Source organism: Aotus nancymaae, unplaced genomic scaffold, assembly GCF_030222135.1.
Source record: "Aotus nancymaae isolate 86718 unplaced genomic scaffold, 86718_ANA_hifiasm-v0.15.2.pri h1tg000010l, whole genome shotgun sequence".
Classification (NCBI taxonomy): domain Eukaryota; kingdom Metazoa; phylum Chordata; class Mammalia; order Primates; family Aotidae; genus Aotus; species Aotus nancymaae.
This window is the reverse complement of record NW_026988421.1, coordinates 38,390,347-38,412,637: the sequence shown is the minus strand read 5'-3', so window position 1 is coordinate 38,412,637 and position 22,291 is coordinate 38,390,347. Positions and strand designations below refer to the sequence as shown.

The 22,291-nt window shown below is 41.3% G+C and overlaps 1 protein-coding gene across 7 annotated transcripts in view; it reads right to left on the bottom strand.

Moving 5' to 3' along the window:
* Window positions 1-235: 235 nt before the first annotated feature.
* Window positions 236-22,291, bottom strand: part of CPEB3 (cytoplasmic polyadenylation element binding protein 3) — a 239,308-nt gene continuing 217,252 nt past the window's right edge. For all 7 annotated transcript variants that reach the window (XM_012454773.2, XM_012454772.3, XM_012454770.2 and 4 more), the window contains one exon: window positions 236-5,965. In XM_012454773.2, the coding sequence (XP_012310196.2) occupies window positions 5,738-5,965 (228 nt within the window). In that variant the 3' untranslated portion in view covers window positions 236-5,737. The remainder of the gene's footprint in view (window positions 5,966-22,291) is intronic.

Sequence of the window (22,291 nt, the reverse complement as noted above, 5' to 3'; positions counted from 1 at the left end):
CATGTGTCAACAAATACTTTGTTGCAAATATATTTGCAAATATAACACTCGTTTTTCATAAACGAGTGTTATTTGTGTCAGAGAAAGGGTGAATTTTGCGTAGTCTGCTTTAAAGGGAATGTGTCAAAAAAAAAAAAAAAAAAAAAAAGCTAATCAAGCAAACTGTAATGCACCGATGTTCCCAAATGTGAAGCATACTCCAAGCTATTCCTCAGCAAATGCAAAGGATGACAAGTGTCAGTACTTCATACAACTAGATTTAATAAGTTGTTATTACAGAAAAAAATGAAGTCCAAACTACAAAGTTTAAGCGTTGTAAGCAGTAGCTGCACTGAGCTCCATGTTTAGTCACAGTACTGTAGTTCCATACAAGCAATAGTAGTCCAAGCCCCAAAGGCAGAAGCTGAGTAAGGGTTACTAGCAAAAAACAATCTAAGAGAACAGGTAATAAAAGATACAATACATTTAAAATTAGTTGTTAGTTCAAAAACAAATACAGAGATCTTAGCTGTGAACACTCTAAAAGTTAAGTCCATTATTTTGACAGCAAAAGTACAAATACCTAATACTTTATACCCCAACAGAACGATATCCAGGAAAGAAAAAGAGCAGAAGTTATCCTGTATTAGCACCCAAGTGTTCTACTTGTTGCAATTAACTTTGTCATCATACAAATTTAAACATCCCCGAATCATATATCCACTTCTTGACCCATTTTGGGGTATAGAGTAAAGTCAACAGTATTAATTATAAAATACTCTGTGGTAAGATGGAACACTATTGCAGCTGAGATAGAGAAGTTTGGTTATAAAAGAAAAAAAAAAAACAAAGAAATGTTAGCTGACATACCACACAAGCTAGTGAAAAGCAACAATCCATTCAGATAAGCCAGTTTTAACAAAAAGATACATTTTTTCACTAATCTGTGACTAATCTTTCACTCAAACTTTGCAAGTAGAGATGTCACAATACTCAAATATTTAGGTAGGAGCTTTACCCAGTTAAATGCCATTTTGTTGCTAATATAATAGGTAAAATGAAAACTAGCGTTATTTGCTAATTGCATAAATGCAGTACATTCTGCATTAGCCCATGCCTCACTAACAAGCTATAAAAAACAAGATAGAGGCAGAAATCTAAGCATAATCTTTATACCACTAAGCGAGAATTTTCCAATTTCTTTTCTTCTGTTCCTAATCATTTATTTGTAGTTAATGTAAAATTCCAACCAGTAGTATCCAATTTGAGTTAAAATTTTACATCACAACTTGATCTAATCTATATATTATTTACAAAACTGAATACATAGAGCATACCCAAGACCAACTCTGGACACAAGTTTCTCTGAGTTATTGATTCACCTCGCCTCCATAGCAATGGAGCTGGAAGAGGCCGTCAACGACTAGTAGAAACATTATCATCTATCTGGAGCAAGTCATTGGCTGTTCTGTTTACGCAACACCAGTTTTGCAGTTGTAGTTTTTGCTTTGACTGTAGGTGCTATTGCAATGACACACTGCCTTACAGCACAGCTTCCAGGTGAGGAGGGTGTTGGAAAAGCAGCAGCAGAAAGGCAGACAGATCATGCACAGAGTTGCCACAATGAAAGGCAAACAAGGGCACTGGAACAGGAAGCAGGCATGGGTGTGGAGGAAGATGCAGCTCGACACAGACAGGGTCTACAGACAGTGGTGACATCTGAGTGTTTGTCCTCAGGGCCACCAACAGCCTTATAGGGAGGACCATGTGTGAGACACTGCAGCTGAGGGCTGCACTACACCACGAAGGCCGTGTCCTCTTTGCAACTTCCTATGACTCAGACATCACCATTGTCAGCGTACATCAAGGATTCGGCCTGGGAGAAAGGCACTGTCTCACACAAGGACAGCAGTTGGTGGCAGGTCTCTCTCTCTCTCTCTCTCTCTCTCACACACACACACACACACACACACACACACGACATAATGAAGAGTTAGAGGGGAAAAGCGATGACACACTCTGTTGACTTAGCCAGATTTGAAACCCGGTGGTATTTCAGTTGGGGTGACTTCATTCTCAGGGCCACAGGTTTGGCTGCACCTGGTGTTGTATAAATCCACCGTGACATCCCTAGAGAACTGCACTGTGACATCCCTAGTCTTACACTAAACCACTGTGATAAAGGAAAAGGCTTCTCAAAATCTCACATGTTCTGCTCATTCTGTCATTTTATTACCCAATTATCCATGACATTTCCAATCACTTTACATAACCAACCATTTTCATCGTTGTCACACTATTGTAAACCACATCAGCAAGTTAATACATAAAGCTTTGCATTTCAAAAAACTAGACACTTTAGTAACAATATTACAAAGGTTTTAGCTTCAAAAATAACTGAAAATGAAAAAAATAAACTTTTAAAGAATTAGCATCATAAAATTAATTTATTCCAATAAAAATACAAAATAATATTATGACATTGACCAGATATGAAAGTCCCTCCCAGAAACAACTCTATTAATGATTGAGAAAGCACTCCTTAAAGAAAATACGAAATAAAATGAAAAATATGTAAATATGTTTAATTTTTTTCTTAGCAAAAAATCTTTCTAAAAATAACAATGAAAATTTGTCTCAGTACAAAGGCTACATTACTATTGAAAAAATACCAGCATGAAGAAAAGGTACATATTTGACAGTAGAAAAATGATTTCAGTGAATCACAATGTCTAAAGTTGCAATGAAAATAAATCTGCAATAAAGATTTATGCCTTTTTTCTTTTCTTTTTTTTTTCTATTTTTTATACAAACAGTACAAACAGTATTGCACATAACAACAAATAGTCGAGGTTAGGTTATAGCCTTCAAAAAATCGACTAGTTCAAGTGTCACACCAAGGAAAGGCCACAGCAGGACCTGTGTTACCCAGGGGCTTCCCAGTCAAGTTGCAGGTCGGAACACCTCTGTGTTTTAAAAAATAATTTTTTTGAAGGACCCTCTCTTTTAATATAACATTAACAACTTGGGGGCACATTTATTTACAAAACAAAAGGGAACATGTTATAATTTAATAAACTAAAAAAGTTCTCTTTAAAAAAATACAAACAGAAGAACTCTTTCACAATCCTGGTCAGTCGTGCACAATCAACGCTTGATTATAAATATACAAATTAAGGGAAAGTAGTTTCCACCATCTAGTCACAACTTTCAGCACCAAATGGAGTTTATTTTTTGTAACCTATTCTTCAGGACAATGGTTTTTTGCCTTCACTTTAGCTTTATGCTGTACAATCTTCCAGCTTTTTAAAAAATCTCAGTGTTATTTTAATACATGAAAGAGGGGTGCTTCTTCAAAAAGTTTTGCTTCTTTCACATAATTAGGTAGATTTCTGTAGGTTAGATATGATCTTTAATATTATAGTTATAAAGCTCTAACTTCTTCATTTTCAAAAAACACAAATAAGCATGAAAAAAATAAAGTTACCCATCTGTTAAATCATTTTCTTGCAGAATTAAATTAATATATATTTTTCTGAATAAACTTACTTAGAAAATATCATTTTCTTTCCTATATTTCAAAATTGAGGTATTGCAAAAGATCATGTCAGTCAGAAAGCATGCCTTTTTCCTTAAAAACAAAAAAAAGTCTGCCAACTTTTGAAAACTGTCTAGAATACAAAAAGTAGTAGTGCATAACAAAATTTCTTGTACAGATGAAAAAAAAAACCCACAAACATAGAAAAAAACAAACAAAACCACACCTGGGCTGGAAAAAAGCAATTATTACCAAAAAGCCTCAAAAGGGGAGGATTCTAAAATAAGCATTTTTAATCCAGTAAAAAACTATTTTGTTTCTCCTTTTTGAAAACGAACTATAGCTTGAGAGCCAGTAATTGCAACTAAACATGGGAGAACAGAACAAAAACAAGCAACACGAACTTAAGACGGTACAAGGACATCACAGCACAGAAAACACAGCGACTGAAATCTATTCTGCAGTGTCATATCCAGTCAGATTGTCCCCAGAATTCCAAAACATAGGAAGAAGATTAAAAAAAGATTTACATAGTCTTGCAATCATTGTGTGTGTTTATATATTACTATCTGCGGCCCGAGAGTGAATGCTAAAAAAATGTCCACGCTAGTACTAGCAGGTCTTAATTCTATTCAAGCTTAACAGGATAAATCCAGGGAATTAAGTAGTTAGTTTCTCACCCAGACAACCAACTCTGCCCAGGCCATCTTCTCTTGTACAGACATTTCTTTAGCATCACCATTACACAACTTTCTTAAAAATGTGCCTAGTTTGTCAATCTGACAACTTATCTCTATATACTGTATATATTCTTAGTGTTTGTAAGCTAAGATGAGCTCTTTGGTTTTCTGGACAAGGTCTGAAGCTATGTAAAATGGTGCAAGCACTAAGAGATTGTAACTAAGAGCTCATGTGTTAGTTAATAATATACCAGTTAGGAACTGTCAAGTTTGTTAATGTCTGACACAGAGGCTTTAAACAGTTAAGTCTGATCACAGTTAGACATAATCACTTTACTATATAAAATAAATTGCACAATATATAACAGAGCACCGCAAAGTACTTCATCTACCATCCACAAATTTGCTTGAAGAATATCCTACACCTAGGTTTTCTATTGGTTGTAATATAGATCATTCTGTTAAGGGCTCTTCCCATTCAGAAGCATTCCATTTATTGAGGCATGCCTTCCTCCGGTCAATTACCAATTCTTTGAATGAAAAAAACCTTTTTTAAAAAAATGAGTATTTTATAGCTTATATAGAGTCTTAATTTGTGCATTGTGGGAACGTTTTATACTAGACATTGGATATAAAATTTATTGCATGCAGCAACCTGATTAAGTAAACATGCAGTCAGAAATAGTGACCTTCCACCGAAGCTTTCTGAAGTCTATTCTCATCTCCTTTCGGCAGCTGACTCTATCCCTAAAATCACAAAAGTGTGTTGTTGGGTTTTTGTGTCTTTTAATTGATATCTTAGCCTGAATAGAGTATTATGGTATTAAAAATACCATTTTAATAGCAGCAAAAGCTATTGCAGCATAAATTTACATAATACTAAAGGATCTAACCAAAATCCTCGGCAAAACAAAAATCAAACATGAAGGAAAAATAAAAGATCCAGCTTATGAGGTATCCTTACAAGTCAAAATAGAGAGCAACTAAAGGCTTATTTTCATGAAGGGTTATCCTTACTCTAAGTGACCCCAACTAATGATTGCTGAACTGTTGTGAAGTTTTTGCTACATCTGCCACCTACTCACGAGTATTACCTTTGGTAAGTCTTGTCCTAGGGGCGACTCTCTAAGTTTCTGAAAATAAGTGCATGCTCCAGTTCAAAACAATCAGAACACCACCACCACAACAACAAACAGAAGAATCACAGACAGTAGCCTGACGGCCGCTGATGAGAATGGCAGTCTACATACTGTCACAAGTGACAAATCAGGTATAAAAAATTAAGGTACCAAGCAGACAAAGGTGTGAATCAAAGTGCAAATCAGTACCGTCCTACACTCTGCAATTCTGCATTATACTGGACACTGAGTTCAGTAATATGACTGTAAATAATAATAATAATAATAATAAGACCCAATTCTTCTTTAAAAATCAAGAACGAATGCACAGATTTCCAGAACACTGTAAGCCCTGAGGCAGTGCCCTCTCTTTTCCCTCCTTGTCATCTACTCCAGTACTTGTGGCTGGGACGGCCCGTGGCTCAGCTCCAGCGGAACGGGACGTGACGAGGGCGGTCGCCTCCCTCCTTCACCAGCGGTTTGTGGAACTCCCGCCCGGCTCGGGAATGTATGCTCGCCCAGCAGTATTCACAGTAATACTGCAGACAGGTGACGTTGGCACAGAAGAATGGGGCAAACTTCCCTCCACAGCGCGTGCCCTGGCACTCATCACACATCTGATCATCCAGCACATATGGCTTTACTTCGACCTGGACCCAAAGAGGAAAGACAGAGAAAAACGGTTTAGCAAAGCTTCCTTACATTTCTTGCTTTGGAGACCTTACGGTATAGCTTCATGGTACATCTCAATCAGATGCTGCTTTGAACTCTGCTCATACTGGATGGTAGTTGAGAGGATGGACTTTGGAATAAGCTCCTTGATTTACTTCTTCTGTGATATTAGACAAATTCTTAAAATCTCTCTGTGCCTCTGTTTGCTCTATCGCTGTATCCGAAAATGGGTATAATGTTTACACACACATTACACACACACAGTTGTGTCATCTGTGAATGGATATAACAGTGTTTACATCAGAGGGTACTGGGGAGGATTAGGAGGGGCTGTGCATGTCAAAGCGTGGGAGCTGAATCCTGAAAGCTGGCAGCACGTGACAATGCAGGACAAAGAAGAGCATTGCAGGGAGAGGAAGCAGCCAGGAAAAAGGCCATAAGCAGAAGGCAGGCACAGCCTTGGGAGGCGGTGTGGCTGGAGCCGGGCCTGAGGGCAGGAGGCACACTGAAGATGGGAGGGGCTGAAGGGAGAGCTGCTGTGAGGCCGCGCCCTCAGCGTTGTAACGACAACGATCCCAGAGACGAACACCCCAATACTGCAAGCATGGAGTAGAGAGGAAAAGGGACTCACGGCTGAGGAGTTAAGAAGCTACTATAATAACTGAGGCTTTTCTATTTTTGAAACTTTCTCTGTTGCCTTAATCTCCCCTCAACACTGGAAGCTTCAATAGAAGACAACTTTTCATCATAGCCCATTAGGGAACATTTTTTAATCGAAATAAAGCAAAGCTGTATGACTGAAAACCAAAAGAAGAAAAAAGTTACCACATTCTCACCCACTTTCCTTTCCTAGAACCTTAGAAAAGAAACATCATTAACTTTAATTTTTTCATCCCAAACATTAGGAACTGGCGAGAAGGTGGAATCTGTGGTGGGCGCCTCCCACACCTCCAGTACCATCCTGGGAAGAGCCAGCCCTGTGGCTTGTGGAGACAAGGGCAGGTGGCCGTTTGAGAGGCGCTAACCACCTAACCACCTGACAACGCGGGCGCCTGTGGATGTGGCTGGGAGGGCCTGGCAGGGTGCGAGCGGGGTACACGGGAGGGGCAGTAGGTAGGAAGCGAGGGGAGTGGGACTTTCCTGGCTCTCCTTCCCTGCTGAAAGCCCCTTTGCTAGCCTCCTGAAGTTTTCTCTCTAGCCATGAGCTCTAGTCTCCAAGTCCATCTGCCAGCAAGAGATCCTGAGTGAAGGCCCACCTGACAAGACCTACACCAGCCTTTGATTACCTAGGGGGAAAATGTCTTCACTCTGGCTTTGCTGCCCCTTCCTCAGCCTCCCCCTCCTCAACCTCACAAGCTGGTTAGTAGGCAGCAAAACAATCTCTCACATTCATTTTTGCCTCATAATCAAAATTTCAGCAGCTCTGGAGTCAGTCTGTTTGAGTTCAAATCTAGGTCATGTTACTAGCTGTGCAACTTTAGGCGAGTTTCTCAGTCACTCTGAGGCTGTTTCTCCAGACCTGCACCTTGAGGAGAAACAGTTTCTATTTGATAGAGTTGCTCTGAAGAGTCAATCTATATGAATCAAAGCATATAAAACAGTGTGTGGCATGTCCACAGCACTGAGCATGGCTATTGCTCTACTGCTTCCTCTCTAGGCCACCACGACCTGTGCCTAGATGCGTTCGGTATCATTGGCCTATACCCTGGGCACCAAGCTCCAGGCCTTCTTTGCTTGGTTCAAATCTCCTAGATACTTATTGATATTTAATAATTCATCTCACAGTGTTCCTCTCCTGGTCAAAAGCCACTCATTCTCCATTGCCTATAGGGCTAAGGATTAAGTTCAGCCACCTTAGTAAATAGGGCATGCCCTCTCTCCTATGTCTCAAATATTAAATATAAGCCAGAGCCTTCATGATTTACCCAATCTCTCTCCCAGTGACTCCCTAACTCAAACTCTAATTAGTCGGGTTTTTTTTTTTAAGACAGAGTCTCGCTCTGTTGCCCAGGCTGGAGTGCAGTGGCGTGATCTCAGCTCACTGCAACCTCCCACTCCTGGGTTCAAGGAATTCTCCTGCCTCAGCCTCCTGAGTAGTTGGAATTACGAGTGCTCTTGTAATTCCAAGCGCCACCATGCCTGGCTAATTTTTTTATTTTTAGTAGAGATGGGGTTTCACCATGTTGGTCAGGCTGGTCTCAAACTACTGAACTCATGATCCACCCACCTGGGCCTCCCAAAGTGCTGGGATTACAGACATGAGCCACCACACCCAGCAAACCGGTCTGTTTTTACTTTCATTTCTCTTCCCACTTTAACTGCCTTCCCTACACTTCTTCAGTTCACCTGAACATTTCATGCACCCAGTGAGAACCAGCCTTTCTTTCCTTTTTCTTTCCTCACATAAAATTACAATTTTAAAGTCAAAAATTCAGTGGCATTTAATGCATGCACAATGTGTGCAAATACTGCCTCTATCTAGTTTCAAAACATTTTCTTCACCTCAAAAGGAAATCCTGCACCCACTAAGTAGTTACTCCCCTCCCCCTACTTCCCAGCCCCTGACAACACCAATCTGCTTTCTGTCTCTACAGATTTATGTATTCTGGATATTTCATAAAAATGAAATCAGGCCAGGCATGGTGCCTCACACCTGTAATCCCAGCACTTTGGGACGCTGAGGCAGGTGGATCACCTGAAGTCAGGAGTTCCCCAGACCAGCCTGACCAACATGGTGAAACCCTGTCTCTACTAAAAATACAAAAAATTAGCCAGATGTGGTGGTAAGCACCTGTAATCCCAGCTACCTGGGAGGCTGAAGCAGGAGAATCGCTTGAATCCGGAAGTGGAGGTTGCAATGAGCCAAGATCATGCTACTGCACTCGAGCCCGGGAAACAAGAGTGAAACTGTCTCAAAAAAAAAAAAAATCACATAATATAAGACCTTGTATGTCTGGCTTATTTCACTTATCATGATTTTCTTTCTTTTCTCTTTTCTTTTCTTTTTTTTATACAGAGTCTCTCTCTGTGCCCAGGCTGGAGTGCAGTGACATAATCTCGGCTCACTGCACTCTTCACCTCCCGGGTTCAAGCAATTCTCCTGCCTTGGCCTCCCGAGTAGCTGGGACTACAGGCACATGCCACCACGCCCGGCTAACTTTTTGTATTTTTAGTAGAGATGGGGTTTCACCATGTTAGCCAGAATGGTCTCGATGTCTTGACCTCGTGATCCACCCGCCTCCCAAAGTGCTGGGATTACAGGTGTGAGCCACCGCGCCCAGCCTTCTTTTTCTTTTTTAAGAGATAAGGTCTCACTATGTTGCCCAGGCTGGGTCTTGAACTCCTGGGCTCAAGCAATCCTCCCGCCTCAGCCTCCCAAAGTGATAAGATTACAGGCGTAAGCCACCGCGCCCAGCCTCATTTGGTTCATCTACACTGTAGCATGCAGAAGTACTTTATTCCTTTTTATGTATATCTAAATAATATTCCACTGCATGTGTGTGTGTACACACAGTACATTTTGTTTATCCATTCATCTATTGATGGACATTTGGGTGTTACCACTTTTTGGCTATTATTGTGAATAGGGCTGCTATGAACATGCATGTATTTATATTGGTTTGAGTACTTGTTTTCAATGATTTTCGCTATATACCTAGAGGTGGAACTACTTGAGCATATGGCAATTCTATGTTTAACTCTCTGAGGAACTACCAAATTGTTTTCCAAAGCAGCTGTACCATTTTATATTCCTACCAGTAAAGTACCAGTGTTCCAATTTCTGCATATTCACCAATATTTGTTTCTCATTTTTGTGACTACAGCCATCTTGGTAGGTGTGAAATAATATCTCACTGTGGTTTTGATTTGCATTTCTCTAATGACTGATGATATTTAGCATTTTTTTTTTAATGTGCCTATTATCCCATTTGTATATCTTCTTTGGAGATATACAGTTCAATGGGGAAATGCATAGAGAATCATTCATATAAGAATTCATATACAAGTGCATTAGCTGGTTGTGATGGAAAGCATCTGTAATCCCAGCTACTCAGAAGACTGAGGTGAGAGGCTCACTTGAGCCCAGCAGTTCAAGACCAGCCTGGGCAGCATACTGTTTCCCTGGCTTTCTTTTTTATTTTTATTTTTTTGGAGACAGTCTTGCTCTGTCACCAGGTGCCAGGCTGGAGTGCAGTGGCGCGATCTCGGCTCACTATAACCTCCACCTCCTATGTTCAAGCAATTCTCCTGCCTCAGCCTCCTGAGTAGCTGGGACTACAGGCGCACACCACCATGCCCAGCTAATTTTGTATTTTAGTAGAGACAGGGTTTCACCATGTTGGCCAGGATGGTCTTGATCTCCTGACCTTGTGATCTGCCTGCCTCAGCCTCCCAAAGTGCTGGGATTACAGGTGTAAGCCACTGTGCCTGGCCATTTCCCTGGCTCTTTTTTTTTTAAAAAAAGATGGCTACTTGGCCCCAGGAAAAGAAAAAAGTAAAAAAAAAAAAAAAGATGTTCGTATTTATTAGTCAGGAAAAAAATTGATGCTATTTTATTCTCATCAGACTGGCAAACATTTAAAAGAGTGATAACTATTTCTCATCATTTGCTGATAGAAATATGAATTGCTACAACTTTTTTTTTTTTGAGATGGAGTCTCGCTCTTGTCGCCCAGGCTGGGGTGCAATGGCACAATCTCAGCTCACTGCAACCTCCACCTCCTGGGTTCAAGTAATTCTCCTGCCTCAGCCTCTCAAGTAGCTGGGATTATAGGTGCCCACGACCATGCCCAGTTAATTTTTTTATTTTCAGTAGATGTGGGGTTTCACCATGTTGGCCAGACTGGTCTCAAATTCCTGACCTCAGGTGATCTACCTGCCTTGGCCTCCCGAAGTGCTGGGATTACAGGCATGAGCCACCACATGCCTGCTACAACATTTTTGAAACGCCAACTAGCAAATTATTCAAATTAAAAATACATATACCCTTCAACCCAAAAATCCCACTGCTGGAGATTGTTCCTGTTGTAATCACAATGCTTGGAAATACAACCACCAGATGTGAAGATAGATGTAAAATATATGTATTGCAAGACTTGTCCATAGTGGCAAAAAATCAAACAAAGTAAATGTCTATCTACAGGGAAACAGTTGAATAAAATATGGTATATCTACTCCCATGGAATATCATGTAGCCATTAAAAAGACTTAATTAGTGCTCCATCAGTTGATGAGAAGAGATTTCCATTACATGGGGACGTTAGGACCAAGTGGAATGATGGATACAAGTATCTATTGCAAGCTGTAAAATGCTGAACGGACATATGTGAGGTCAAGTAACACATCTGTGCTAACATTTGAAAATGCAGTATTAATAAAACAGCACCTTCTGTCTATTCAGGCTTCCAACCAAGCTTGGTAACCACACTCCTTACTGGCTGAGGGGCTTTGAGGAATCTTGTCAACACAGTACTTCAGAAGATATATCATGAAGACTTTCCTGACTGCCTCTCGGCCAGAGGCACACAGTGATGCCTTATTTACCAGCTTTCTTATGGAATAACATATACCTCAAATTATTTTTCTAGAAACCAGGCACTTCTCCTTTTCAGTGCCAAAATATCTTGAATGTTGGATGTTTTTTGATGAAAATTTTGCTAAAATGTACTAGTCCCCTACCCTCTCTTAAACAGGAGACATCATGAACATTCTTCATGAGGAATGCCAAGTAATACAATGCAGTAGAGTTTTCACTTTTTCTGTCGGCTCCCTTCAAAATCTGGTGGTCTGCTATCATATCTGAAACACCTTCCAAACACCTCTTTTAAGTTTGCAATTTCCAATCATTTTCATTTTGCCTGGAAAGCAAGAAAATCAAGTTTGCGAAGAGCTGCACATTAAATACCAACAGATATGACTCTTAATACAGTGGAAAAAAGTAAGCTGGGTGCAGTGGCCCACACCTGGAATCTCAACACCTTGGAAGACTGAGGCAGGAGGATCCCTTGAGCCCAGGAGTTTGAGACTAGCCTGGGCAACAGCAACAACAAAATTACGATGCATGGTGGTGTGCACCTGTAGTCCCAGCTACTTGGGAAGCTGAAGCAGGAGGATTCCTTGAGCCCAAGAGACAGGCTGCAGTAAGCCAAGATAGTGTCATTGTATTCCAGCCTGGGTGACACAGTGAAACCCTGTCTCAAAAATATAATATATATATAATAATAGTAAAAATAAACAAAGAATGTGGCTTTTGGATTGCTACTGTGCTCTCAGAGGCCTTTCCTGAAAGCTTCCAGAGGGCAGTCTTCCCGATGGGTGTGTGGTGCTGTTCCTGCAGAGCTGCTCCAGCTCCTGTTTATGAGGGGTTATCTGAAGGGCAGAGGCTTGCCCAAAGACAAGACATACACCGTGAGTATCTACAAACAGATGTACAAGTTAGCTACTACGGCCTTTCAAACACCAACAGTCAAACCGTATTTCCAAATTTAAATCAACAAAAGAGAGGCAGAGCACCGAGGCGGGTGGATCACGAGGTCAAGAGATCGAGACCATCCTGGTCAACATGGTGAAACCCCATCTCTACTAAAAATACAAAAAATTAGTTGGGCATGGTGGCACATGCCTGTAATCCCAGCTACTCAAGAGGCTGAGGCAGGAGAATTGCCTGAACCCAGGAGGCGGAGGTTGCGGTGAGCCAAGATCGCGCCATTGCACTCCAGCCTGGGTAACAAGAGCGAAACTCCGTCTCAAAAAAAAAAAAAAGAGAGAGGCAGAGCAAGACAGAAGAACAGACATCTCCACCGATCCACCTCCACCCACCCCCTGCCCCACAAGAACACAAAGTTAATAACTATCTACACAGAAAAAAACACCTTTAGAAGAACCAAATATCAGATGGGCCCTCATAGTACCTGGTTTTATCTTCATATTGCTGAAAGAGGCACTGAAGAGATAGAATAGTCCTGAATCACAAAGCATTTAAACCAGCCCAGCTTGAGGGGAATCTCTGATTCCAGCAGTGGGAACTTGAGCTCCCCCAAACCTCACCACTGTGGCTACACGTGCTGTGTCTCCAAATCAACTTGAAAGTCAGTCTAGGCCGTAGGGACTGCAACACTGAGGGAGTCCTAGTGCTGAACTAGGCCCAGAGACAGTGGACTGGTGGGAGCACATGGCCTACTGAGGCATCAGCCAAGGGAGTGCTGGCATTACCCCTGCCCTAACCCCAGGCTGCACAGCTCATGGCTCCAAAAGAGACCTCTTCCTTCAGTCTGAGGAGAGAAGAGGAAAAGTGGGAAGGGCAAGTCTTGCATCTTGGATGCCAGCTCAGCCACAGAAGGACAAGGCACAGTCAGAATTGTGAAGTCTCTTTTCCAGGCCCTAGCTCCCAGGTGACATTTCTAGTCACACCTTGGGCCAGAAGGGAACCCGCTGCCTTGAAGGAGAGACTCAGTCCTGGCAGCATTCATCACCTGCTAACTCAAGAGCCCTTGGGCCCTGAATAACCAGCAGCAATACCCAGGTACTGCTTTGAGGTCCTTGGCTGAGCCTCTGAGACTTGCTGGCTTCAGGTACTAGCAAGGCCACAGTTACGTAGAGCACTAAGCAGCCTCCTGGGGTCCCCAACTCCAGGACTTAACTCTTGAATGGCATTTCTGGACCTGCCCTGGGCCAGAGGGGAGCCCAGCACCCTGAAAGATGGGGTGCAGGCCAGACAGTGTTCACCATGAGTGGACTTGAGAGCCCTAGGGCCTTAAAGGGATGCTGGAGGCAGTCTGGCAGCACTTCTCATGGCCTGGGGTGGCGGTGGCTAAAAAGTGAGACTCCTCTGCCTTTGGAAAGGAGAGGGAAGAGTGAGAAAGACTGCAATTGTGGTTTGAGTGCCAGCTCAGTCACAATACAATAAACCACCAGGTAGACTTCTAAGGTTTTTGACTTTAGTAACTGATGCCTGGAGAGCACGTCTGAGTCCATCTGGGGGCCTGGGGAACCTTGCCACCCTGAAGGGAAAGACACAAGCCTGACTGCCTTTGCCATCTGCTGATTGTGGAGCCCCAGGGCCTTGAGTGAACATACGCAGTAACCAGGGAGTCGTTACGGCAGGCCTTAGGTGAGAGCCAGTACTTTGCTGGCTTCAGGTCGGACCCAGCACGGTCAGAATGGTGGTGGCTACAGGGGTGCTTGTGTCACTCCACCCCCGGCTTTAGATGGCTCAGAACAAAGAGACTCTTTGTTTGGGAGAAACTAAGGGAAGAGAACAAGAACCTCTTCCTGGTGCTGGGCGCTGTGGCTCACGCCTGTAATCCCAGCTCTTAGGGAGGCAGAGGCGAGAGGATAGGTTGAGCCCAGGAGTTCAAGACCTGCCTGGGCAATATAGTGAGACCCCGTTCTCCACAAAAAGGGAAAAAACAAAAAGACAAAAAGAATCTCTTCCTGGTAATGCCGAGAATTCTCCCAGATCTTGCCCAAGACCATCAAGGCTGTACCTCTGCGAGTCTGCAGGAACTACAGCATTACTAGGCTTGGGTGCCCCCTAAAGCAGAAACAGCTTAGAAAACAATACCCAAGTCCTTTCACATATCTGGAAAGCCTTCCCAAGAAGGACAGGTGTAAATAAGCCCAAATCGTGAAGATTGCAATAAATACCTAACTCTTCAATGCCCAGACACCAAAGAACATGTACTAACATCAATACCATCCAGGAAAACATGACCTCACCAAATAAACTAAATAAGGCACCAGAGACCAATCCTGGAGAAACAGAGACATATGACCTTTCAACCTTTCAGACAGAGAATTCAAAATAGCTGCGTTGAAGAAACTCAAAACAGAGACAAAGGTCACTATGTAATGATATTATATCACTATATAATGATAATGATAAATTGTTAAATTGACAAGAGGATATAGCAATTTTAAATATATATTTGGGCTAGGCATGGTGGCTAGCACCTGTAATCCCAACACTTTGGGAGGCCAAGGTGGGTGGGTGGATCACCTGAGGTCAGGAGTTCAAGACCAGCCTGGCTGACATGGCAAAACCCTGTATCTATTAAAAAATACAACAACAACAACAACAAAAATTAGCCAGGCATGGTGGCAGTAATACCTGTAATTCCAGCTACTAAGGAGGCTGAGGCAGGAGAATCACTTAAACCCCGGAGGTGCAGGTTGCAGTGACCCGAGATCACACCACTGCACTCCAGCCTGGGTGACAGAGCAAGACTCCATCTCAAAAATATATATTTATATAAATAAATAAATTATATACACACGCAGACATATATATGTGTGTGTGTATATGTGTGTGTGTGTGTGTGTATATATATATATATATGCACCCAATACTGGAGCACCAAAATACATAAAGCAAATATTATTAGTGCTAAAGAGAAAGATAGGTCCTGATACAATAATAGTTGGAGACTTCAACACCCCACTTTCATCACTGGCTACAGAAGACACATTCTTTTCCTCAGCACATGGATCATCCTCAAGGATAAACCATATGTTTGGTCACAAAGTAAATCTTAAAACATTCAAAAAATTGAAATAATATCAAGCACCTTCTGTGACCACAATGAAATAAAACTACAAATTAATAACAAGAGGGATTTTGGAAACTATACAAATACAAGGGCCGGGCACAGTGGCTCACACCTGTAATCCCAGCACTTTGGGAGGCCAAGGCGGGCTGATCACTTGAGGTCAGGAGTTCAAGACCAGCCTGGCCAACATGGTGAAACCCCATCTCTACTAAAAATACAAAATTAGCTGGGTATGGTTGCACATGCCTGTAATCCCAGCTACTTGGGAGGCTGAGGCAGGAGAATTGCTTGAACCTGGAAGGTGGAGGTTGCAGTGAGCTATCATGCCACTGTACTCCAGCCTGGGTGACAAGAGTGAAACTCCGTAATTTAAAAAACAAAAAAACAGGAAATTAAGCAATACAGCTCCTGAATGACCAGTGGATCAATGAAGAAATTAAGAAGAAAAGTGAAAATTTTCTTGAAACAAAGATAATGAAAACACAGCTTACTAAAACCTATGGATACAGCAAAAGCAGTACTAAGAGGAAAGTTTATAGCAAAAGCCTACATCAAAAACGACAAAAAACTTCAAATAAACAATCTAATGATGAAACTTAGAGAACTAGAAATGCTAGAAGAAATGAAACCCAAAATTAATAGAAGGAAAAAAAATAAAGATCAGAGCAGAAATAAAATGCAACTGAAATGAAAAAGACAATACAATGAAACAAAAAGTTGGTTTTTTGAAAAGTTAAACTGACAAACTTTTAGCCAGACTAAGAAGAAGAGAAGATTCAAATAAATAAAATCAGAAATTAAAATGAGACATTACAACTGATACTGCAGAAACTGAAAGGATCATCAGTGGTTGCTATGAGCAACTATATGCCAACAAATTGGAAAACCTAGAAGAAATGGATAAAGTCCTAGAAAAATACAATCTACCAAGGAAGACATCCTTGAATCAGGAAGAAATCCAAAACCTGAACAGACCAATAACAAGAAATGAAATAGAAGCCGCAATAAAAACTCTCACATTAGGGCCGGGTGCAGTGGCTCATGCCTCTAATCCCAGCACTTTGGGAGGTTGAGGTGGGTGGGTCATCTGAGGTCAGGAGTTTGAGACCAGCCTGGCCAAGATGGTGAAACCCTGTCTCTACCAAAAATACAAAAATTAGCCAGGCACGTTGGTAGACACTCAGCTACTTGGCAGGTTGAGGTAGGAGAATCACTTGAACCTGGAAGGCAGAGGTTGCGGTGAGCCAAGATTGCGCCATTGCACTCTAGCCTGGACAACAGAGTGAGACTCCATCAAAAAAAAAAAAAAATCTCACAGTAAAGAAAAGCCTGGGACCCAATGACTTCACTGCTGAATTCTACAAAACATTTAAAGAAGAACTAATAGCAATGCCACTCAAACTATTCCAAAAAATAGAGGAGAAGGGAATTCTTCCAAACCCATTCTATGAGGCCAGTATTATCCTGCTACCAAAACCAAAGACACATTAAAAAAAAAAAAGAAAACTACAGGCCAATATCTCTGATGAATATTAATTAAAAAATCTTTGACGAAATACTAGCAAACCAATTTATTTAATACATTACAGAGATGATTCATCATGACCAACTGAGATTTATCCCTGGGATGCAAAAATGCTTCAACATACAAAAATCAGTCAATCATATCACAGAATGGAGGATAAAAACCATCTTATCATTTCACTTGATGCTGAAAAAGTATTTGATAAAATTCAACATGCTTCATGATAAAAACCCTCAGCTGGGTGTAGTGGCTCACTCCTGTAATCCTAGCACTTAGGGAGTCAGAGATGGGTGAATCACTTCAAGTTGAGAATTTGCGACCAGCCTCGGCAACATGGCAAAACCCCATCTCTACTAAAAATACAAAAATATTAGCCAGGTATGGTGGTACACACCTGTAATCCCAGCTACTTGGGAGGCTGAGGCATGAGAATCGCTTGAACCTGGAAGGCGGAGGTTACAGTGAGCCAAGATCATGCCCCTGCACTCTAGCCTGGATGACAGAGCAAAACCCTGTCTCTCTCTCTCTCTCTCTCTCTCTCTCTCTCTCTCTCTGTGTGTGTGTGTGTGTGTGTGTATAGAGAGAGATGTTATAGGTTTTTAATGTATATATTACATTTTTAATGTTATATATATATATAAAACCTCTCTATATATAGATATACATATATAGAGAGAGATTATATATATATATATATATCAAAATAGATTAAAATCTCAAATCTAAGACCTCAAATTCTGAAGCTACTAAAAGAAAACACTGGGAAAAATCTTTAGGACACTGGTCTTGGCAAAAATTTCTTGAGCAATACCCCCACAGTCAGACAACCAAAGCAAAATGGATAAATGGAATCGCATCAAGTTAAAAAACTTGTGCATAGCAAAGGATAAAATCAACAAAGAGGCCGGGTGCTGTGGCTCATGCCTGTAATCCCAGCACTTTGGGAGGCCGAGGCAGGCGGATCACTTGAGGTCAGGAGTTCGAGACCAGCCTAGCCAACATGGTGAAACTCCATCTCTACTAAAAATACAAATATTAGCTGGGTGTGGTGGCACGTGCCTGTAGTCCCAGCTACTCGGGAGGCTGAGGCAGGAGAATTGCTTGAAAGCAGGAGGCGGAGGTTGCAGTGAGCCGAGATTGCGCCACTGCACTCCAGCCTGGCGCCTGGTGACAAAGCCAGACTCTGTCTCACAAAAAAAAAAAAAAAAAAAAAAAATCAACAGAGACAAACCTGAATGGGAGAAAATATTTGCAAACTACCCATCTGACAAAGGATTCATAACCAGAATATGTAAAGAGCTCAAACAACTCTATAGGAAAAAATCTAACAATCTAATAAAAAAATGGGCAAAATATTTGAACAGACATTTCCCAAAAGAAGACATACAGATGGCAAACAGGAATATGAAAAGGTGCTCAACATCACTGATCATCAGAGAAATGCAAATCAATATAATGAAATATTTTCTCAGTTAAAATGGTTTATATCCAAAAGACAGGCAATAACAAATGCTGGGGAGGATGTGGAGAAAAGGGAATCCTTGTACACTGTTGGTAGGAGTGTAAATTAGTACAACCACCATGGTAAACAGTTTGGAGTTTCCTTAGAAAACTAAAAATTGAGCTACTGTATGATCCAGCAATCCCATTGCTTAGTATATACCTGAAAGAAAGGAAATCAGTATATCGAAGAGATATCTGCACTCCTATGTTGGTTGCAGCACTGTTCTCAATAGCTAAGATTTGGAAGCAACCTAAGTGTCCATCAACGGATGAATGGGCTGGGTGCGGTGGCTCACACCTGTATTCCCAGCACTTTGGGAGGCCAAGGCAGACGGATCACCTGAGGTCATGAGTTCGAGATCAGCATAGATAACATGGTGAAACCCCATTTCTACTAAAATAGAAAAATTAGCCGGGTATGGTGGCAGATGCCTATAATCCCAGCTACTCAGGATGCTGAGGCAGAAGAATTGCTTGAACCCACGAGGCAGAAACCTCAGTGAGCCAAGATCGTGGCATTGTACTCCAGCCAACATATACACAACGCAGTTCCAATCAGCCATAAAAAATGAGACTCAGCCATTTGCAACAACATGGATAGAACTGGAGATCACTATGTTAAGTGAATTAAGCCAGATATAGAAAGACAAACATCACATGCTCTCACTAATTTGTGGGATCTAAAAATCAAAACAATTGAACTCATGTACATAGAGAGTAGAAGAATAGACTGAGAAAGGTAGTGGAGAGCTGTGGGGACAGCAGGAGGTGAAGATGGACAATGGGTACAAAAAATCAGAAAGAATGAATAAGACCTACTATTTGATAGCACAACAGGGTGACTATAGTCAGTAATAACTTAATTGTATATTAAAATAAGGAGTGTGATTGGATTGTTTGTAAGTCAAAGGATAAATGTTTGAGGTATGGATAGCCCATTCTCCATGATGTGCTTGTTTCACATTGCATGCATGTATCAAAACATCTACTATCTACACCTACTATGTATAAAAAACTTGGCTGGGCACAGTGGCTCAGGCCTGTAATTCCAACACTTTGGGAAGCAGAAGCAGGCAGATCACTTGAGGTCAAGAATCTGAGATCACTCTGGTTAATATGGTAAAACCCCATCTCTACTGAAAATACAAACATTAGCTGGGTGTGGTGGTGGGTACCTGTAATCCCAGCTACTTGGGAGGCTGAGGCCGGAAAATCACTTGAACCTGGGAAGCGGAGGTTGCAATGAGCTGAGATCACGCCACTGCACTCCAGCCTGAGCAAGAGAGTGAGACCTTGTCTCAAACAAACAAACAAACAAACAAAAGCCAGACATGGTGGCACATACCTGTAATCCCAGAATCCCAGCTAAAATTACCAACAAAAATAAAAAATAAAAATAAAAAAATTGTTGAAGAATAAAAGGACATAGGAACCAAAAAAAAAAAATCAACAAAAGAGAAGTAGCTACATGAAGCTACTTCTTACAGTGTTTAGGTTGCCTCATACTAAAGGGTGATTATTTTGGCTCAAGTGGATCACCTACATGACTAATATTTACAGAGTGCCTATTCCTTGTCAGCCACCATATTAAAACTGAAATAAATTGTAGCCCAAGACAAAGTTCTTCCCTAAAATTACTTATGGTCTGTAAAAGAGTTTCTGAAAAGCATTCCCAAAACCATTTCTGGTTTTTGCCTTATCCCAATGCCATCTATCCTAATACCTAATATTTTAATAGATTATCCAAATTGACTCTATTTTTCCCAAGAAATATATAACAAAATAAAAACTGGCTTATCTGTTAACCACCAAAATCACCCGGAATATCATTAAGCTATGACACTTTAAACATACCAATCTAGTGGGATCACGTTACTGATCTATATTACTATTAAAGCTCAAATACTAGAGTCCCATGCAGAGCTGATCACATCATTAAGCTGACTCTCTGTTTCAAAGGACCTTGCAGGCACAGGAAACAAGAACTACCTACCGAGAGACACTTGGACTCATACCCATAAGCCTAATGGAGATGACTATACCCAAAGATGATGAAGAATACATGTAATTTATTGTAACCGCTAAGGATAAGATGGACTGATGTGAAGCCTTAGATGAGTGGCTAGAGAAGATGGTAAAAGGATGTTACAGCAACAGAAAGAAAAAAAAAGAGAGAGAGAGAAGATGGTAAAAGGAATAATATATTTAGAATGCTACAAAGAGAAGAGTATTTATTTTTTAATTTTTAATTTTATTTTTGAGACAGAGTCTCACTCTGTTGCCCAGGCTGGAGTGCAGTGGCATGATCTTGGTTCACTGTAACCTCCACTTCCCGGGTTCAAGTGATTCTGGTGCCTCAGCCTCCCAAGTAGCTGGAATTACAGGCATGTGCCACCATGCCCGGCTAATTTTTGTATTTTTAGTAGAGATGGGGTTTCACCATATTGGCCAGGCTGGTCTCGAACTTCTGGCCTCAAGTGATCTTGCTTCAGCCTCCCAAAGTGCTGGGATTACAGGCATGAGCCATCACACCCGGCCAAAAAGCATTTCTAAAAGGATTATTATTTCTGATCAATAGAGGAGAAGTTCAACCCCAGTTCACTATTTTTTTTTTAGACAAATTCCTGAGGTCTGAGAAAATCTAAGGGAACACAGCACCTCAAATAAGAATAATAAATTACATTTAAACTACAATGGCTCCATAAACAGTACATCTGGGACTAAGTGCTTTAACATGAGCCCATTTAGAATCAGTTCAAGTCATAGTTTAAACTCACACCTGGGTTTTGCCTGTCCTTTAAAATGTCAGCTCGGCTAGTGTGGTGGCTCACACCTGTAATTCCAGCACTTTGGAATGCTGAGGTGAGAAGATCATTTCAGCTCAGGAATTCCAGACCAGCCTGGGCAACATGGTGAAACCCCATATCTACTGAAAACACATAAATTAGCCAGGCATCATGGTGCACATCTGTAGTCCCAGCTACTCAGGAGGCTGAGGTGGGAGAATAATAAATTACATTTAAACTACAATGGCTCCATAAACAGTACATCTGGGACTAAGTGCTTTAACATGAGCCCATTTAGAATCAGTTCAAGTCATAGTTTAAACTCACACCTGGGTTTTGCCTGTCCTTTAAAATGTCAGCTCGGCTAGTGTGGTGGCTCACACCTGTAATTCCAGCACTTTGGAATGCTGAGGTGAGAAGATCATTTCAGCTCAGGAATTCCAGACCAGCCTGGGCAACATGGTGAAACCCCATATCTACTGAAAACACATAAATTAGCCAGGCATCATGGTGCACATCTGTAGTCCCAGCTACTCAGGAGGCTGAGGTGGGAGAATCACTTGAGTCTGGAAGGCAGGCGCTGCTGTGAGCTAAGACTGCACCACTGCACTCCAACCTGGGTGATACAGTGAGACCTCATCACAAAAAAAAAAAGCCAGTTCAGCCAAAATCCAGAAACTATGACTCTTTAGAGTCAAATCAGAGATCAGTAATAATGTATCAAAGTTCTGTTTTTAAAAAATATATACTATGCAATGGCTAGGAAAAGAGTAGCACTAAAAACTTGGTTTTAGAACTATTTAAGGGGAAAATGTTTTTAAAATTAAGGGTTGAGTTGAGTATGGTGAGGTGTGCCTGTAATCCCAGCTACTTGGGAGGCTGAGGCAGTTGAGCCCAGTAGTTCAAGTCTAGCCTGAATGGCATCTCCAAAAATAACAAACA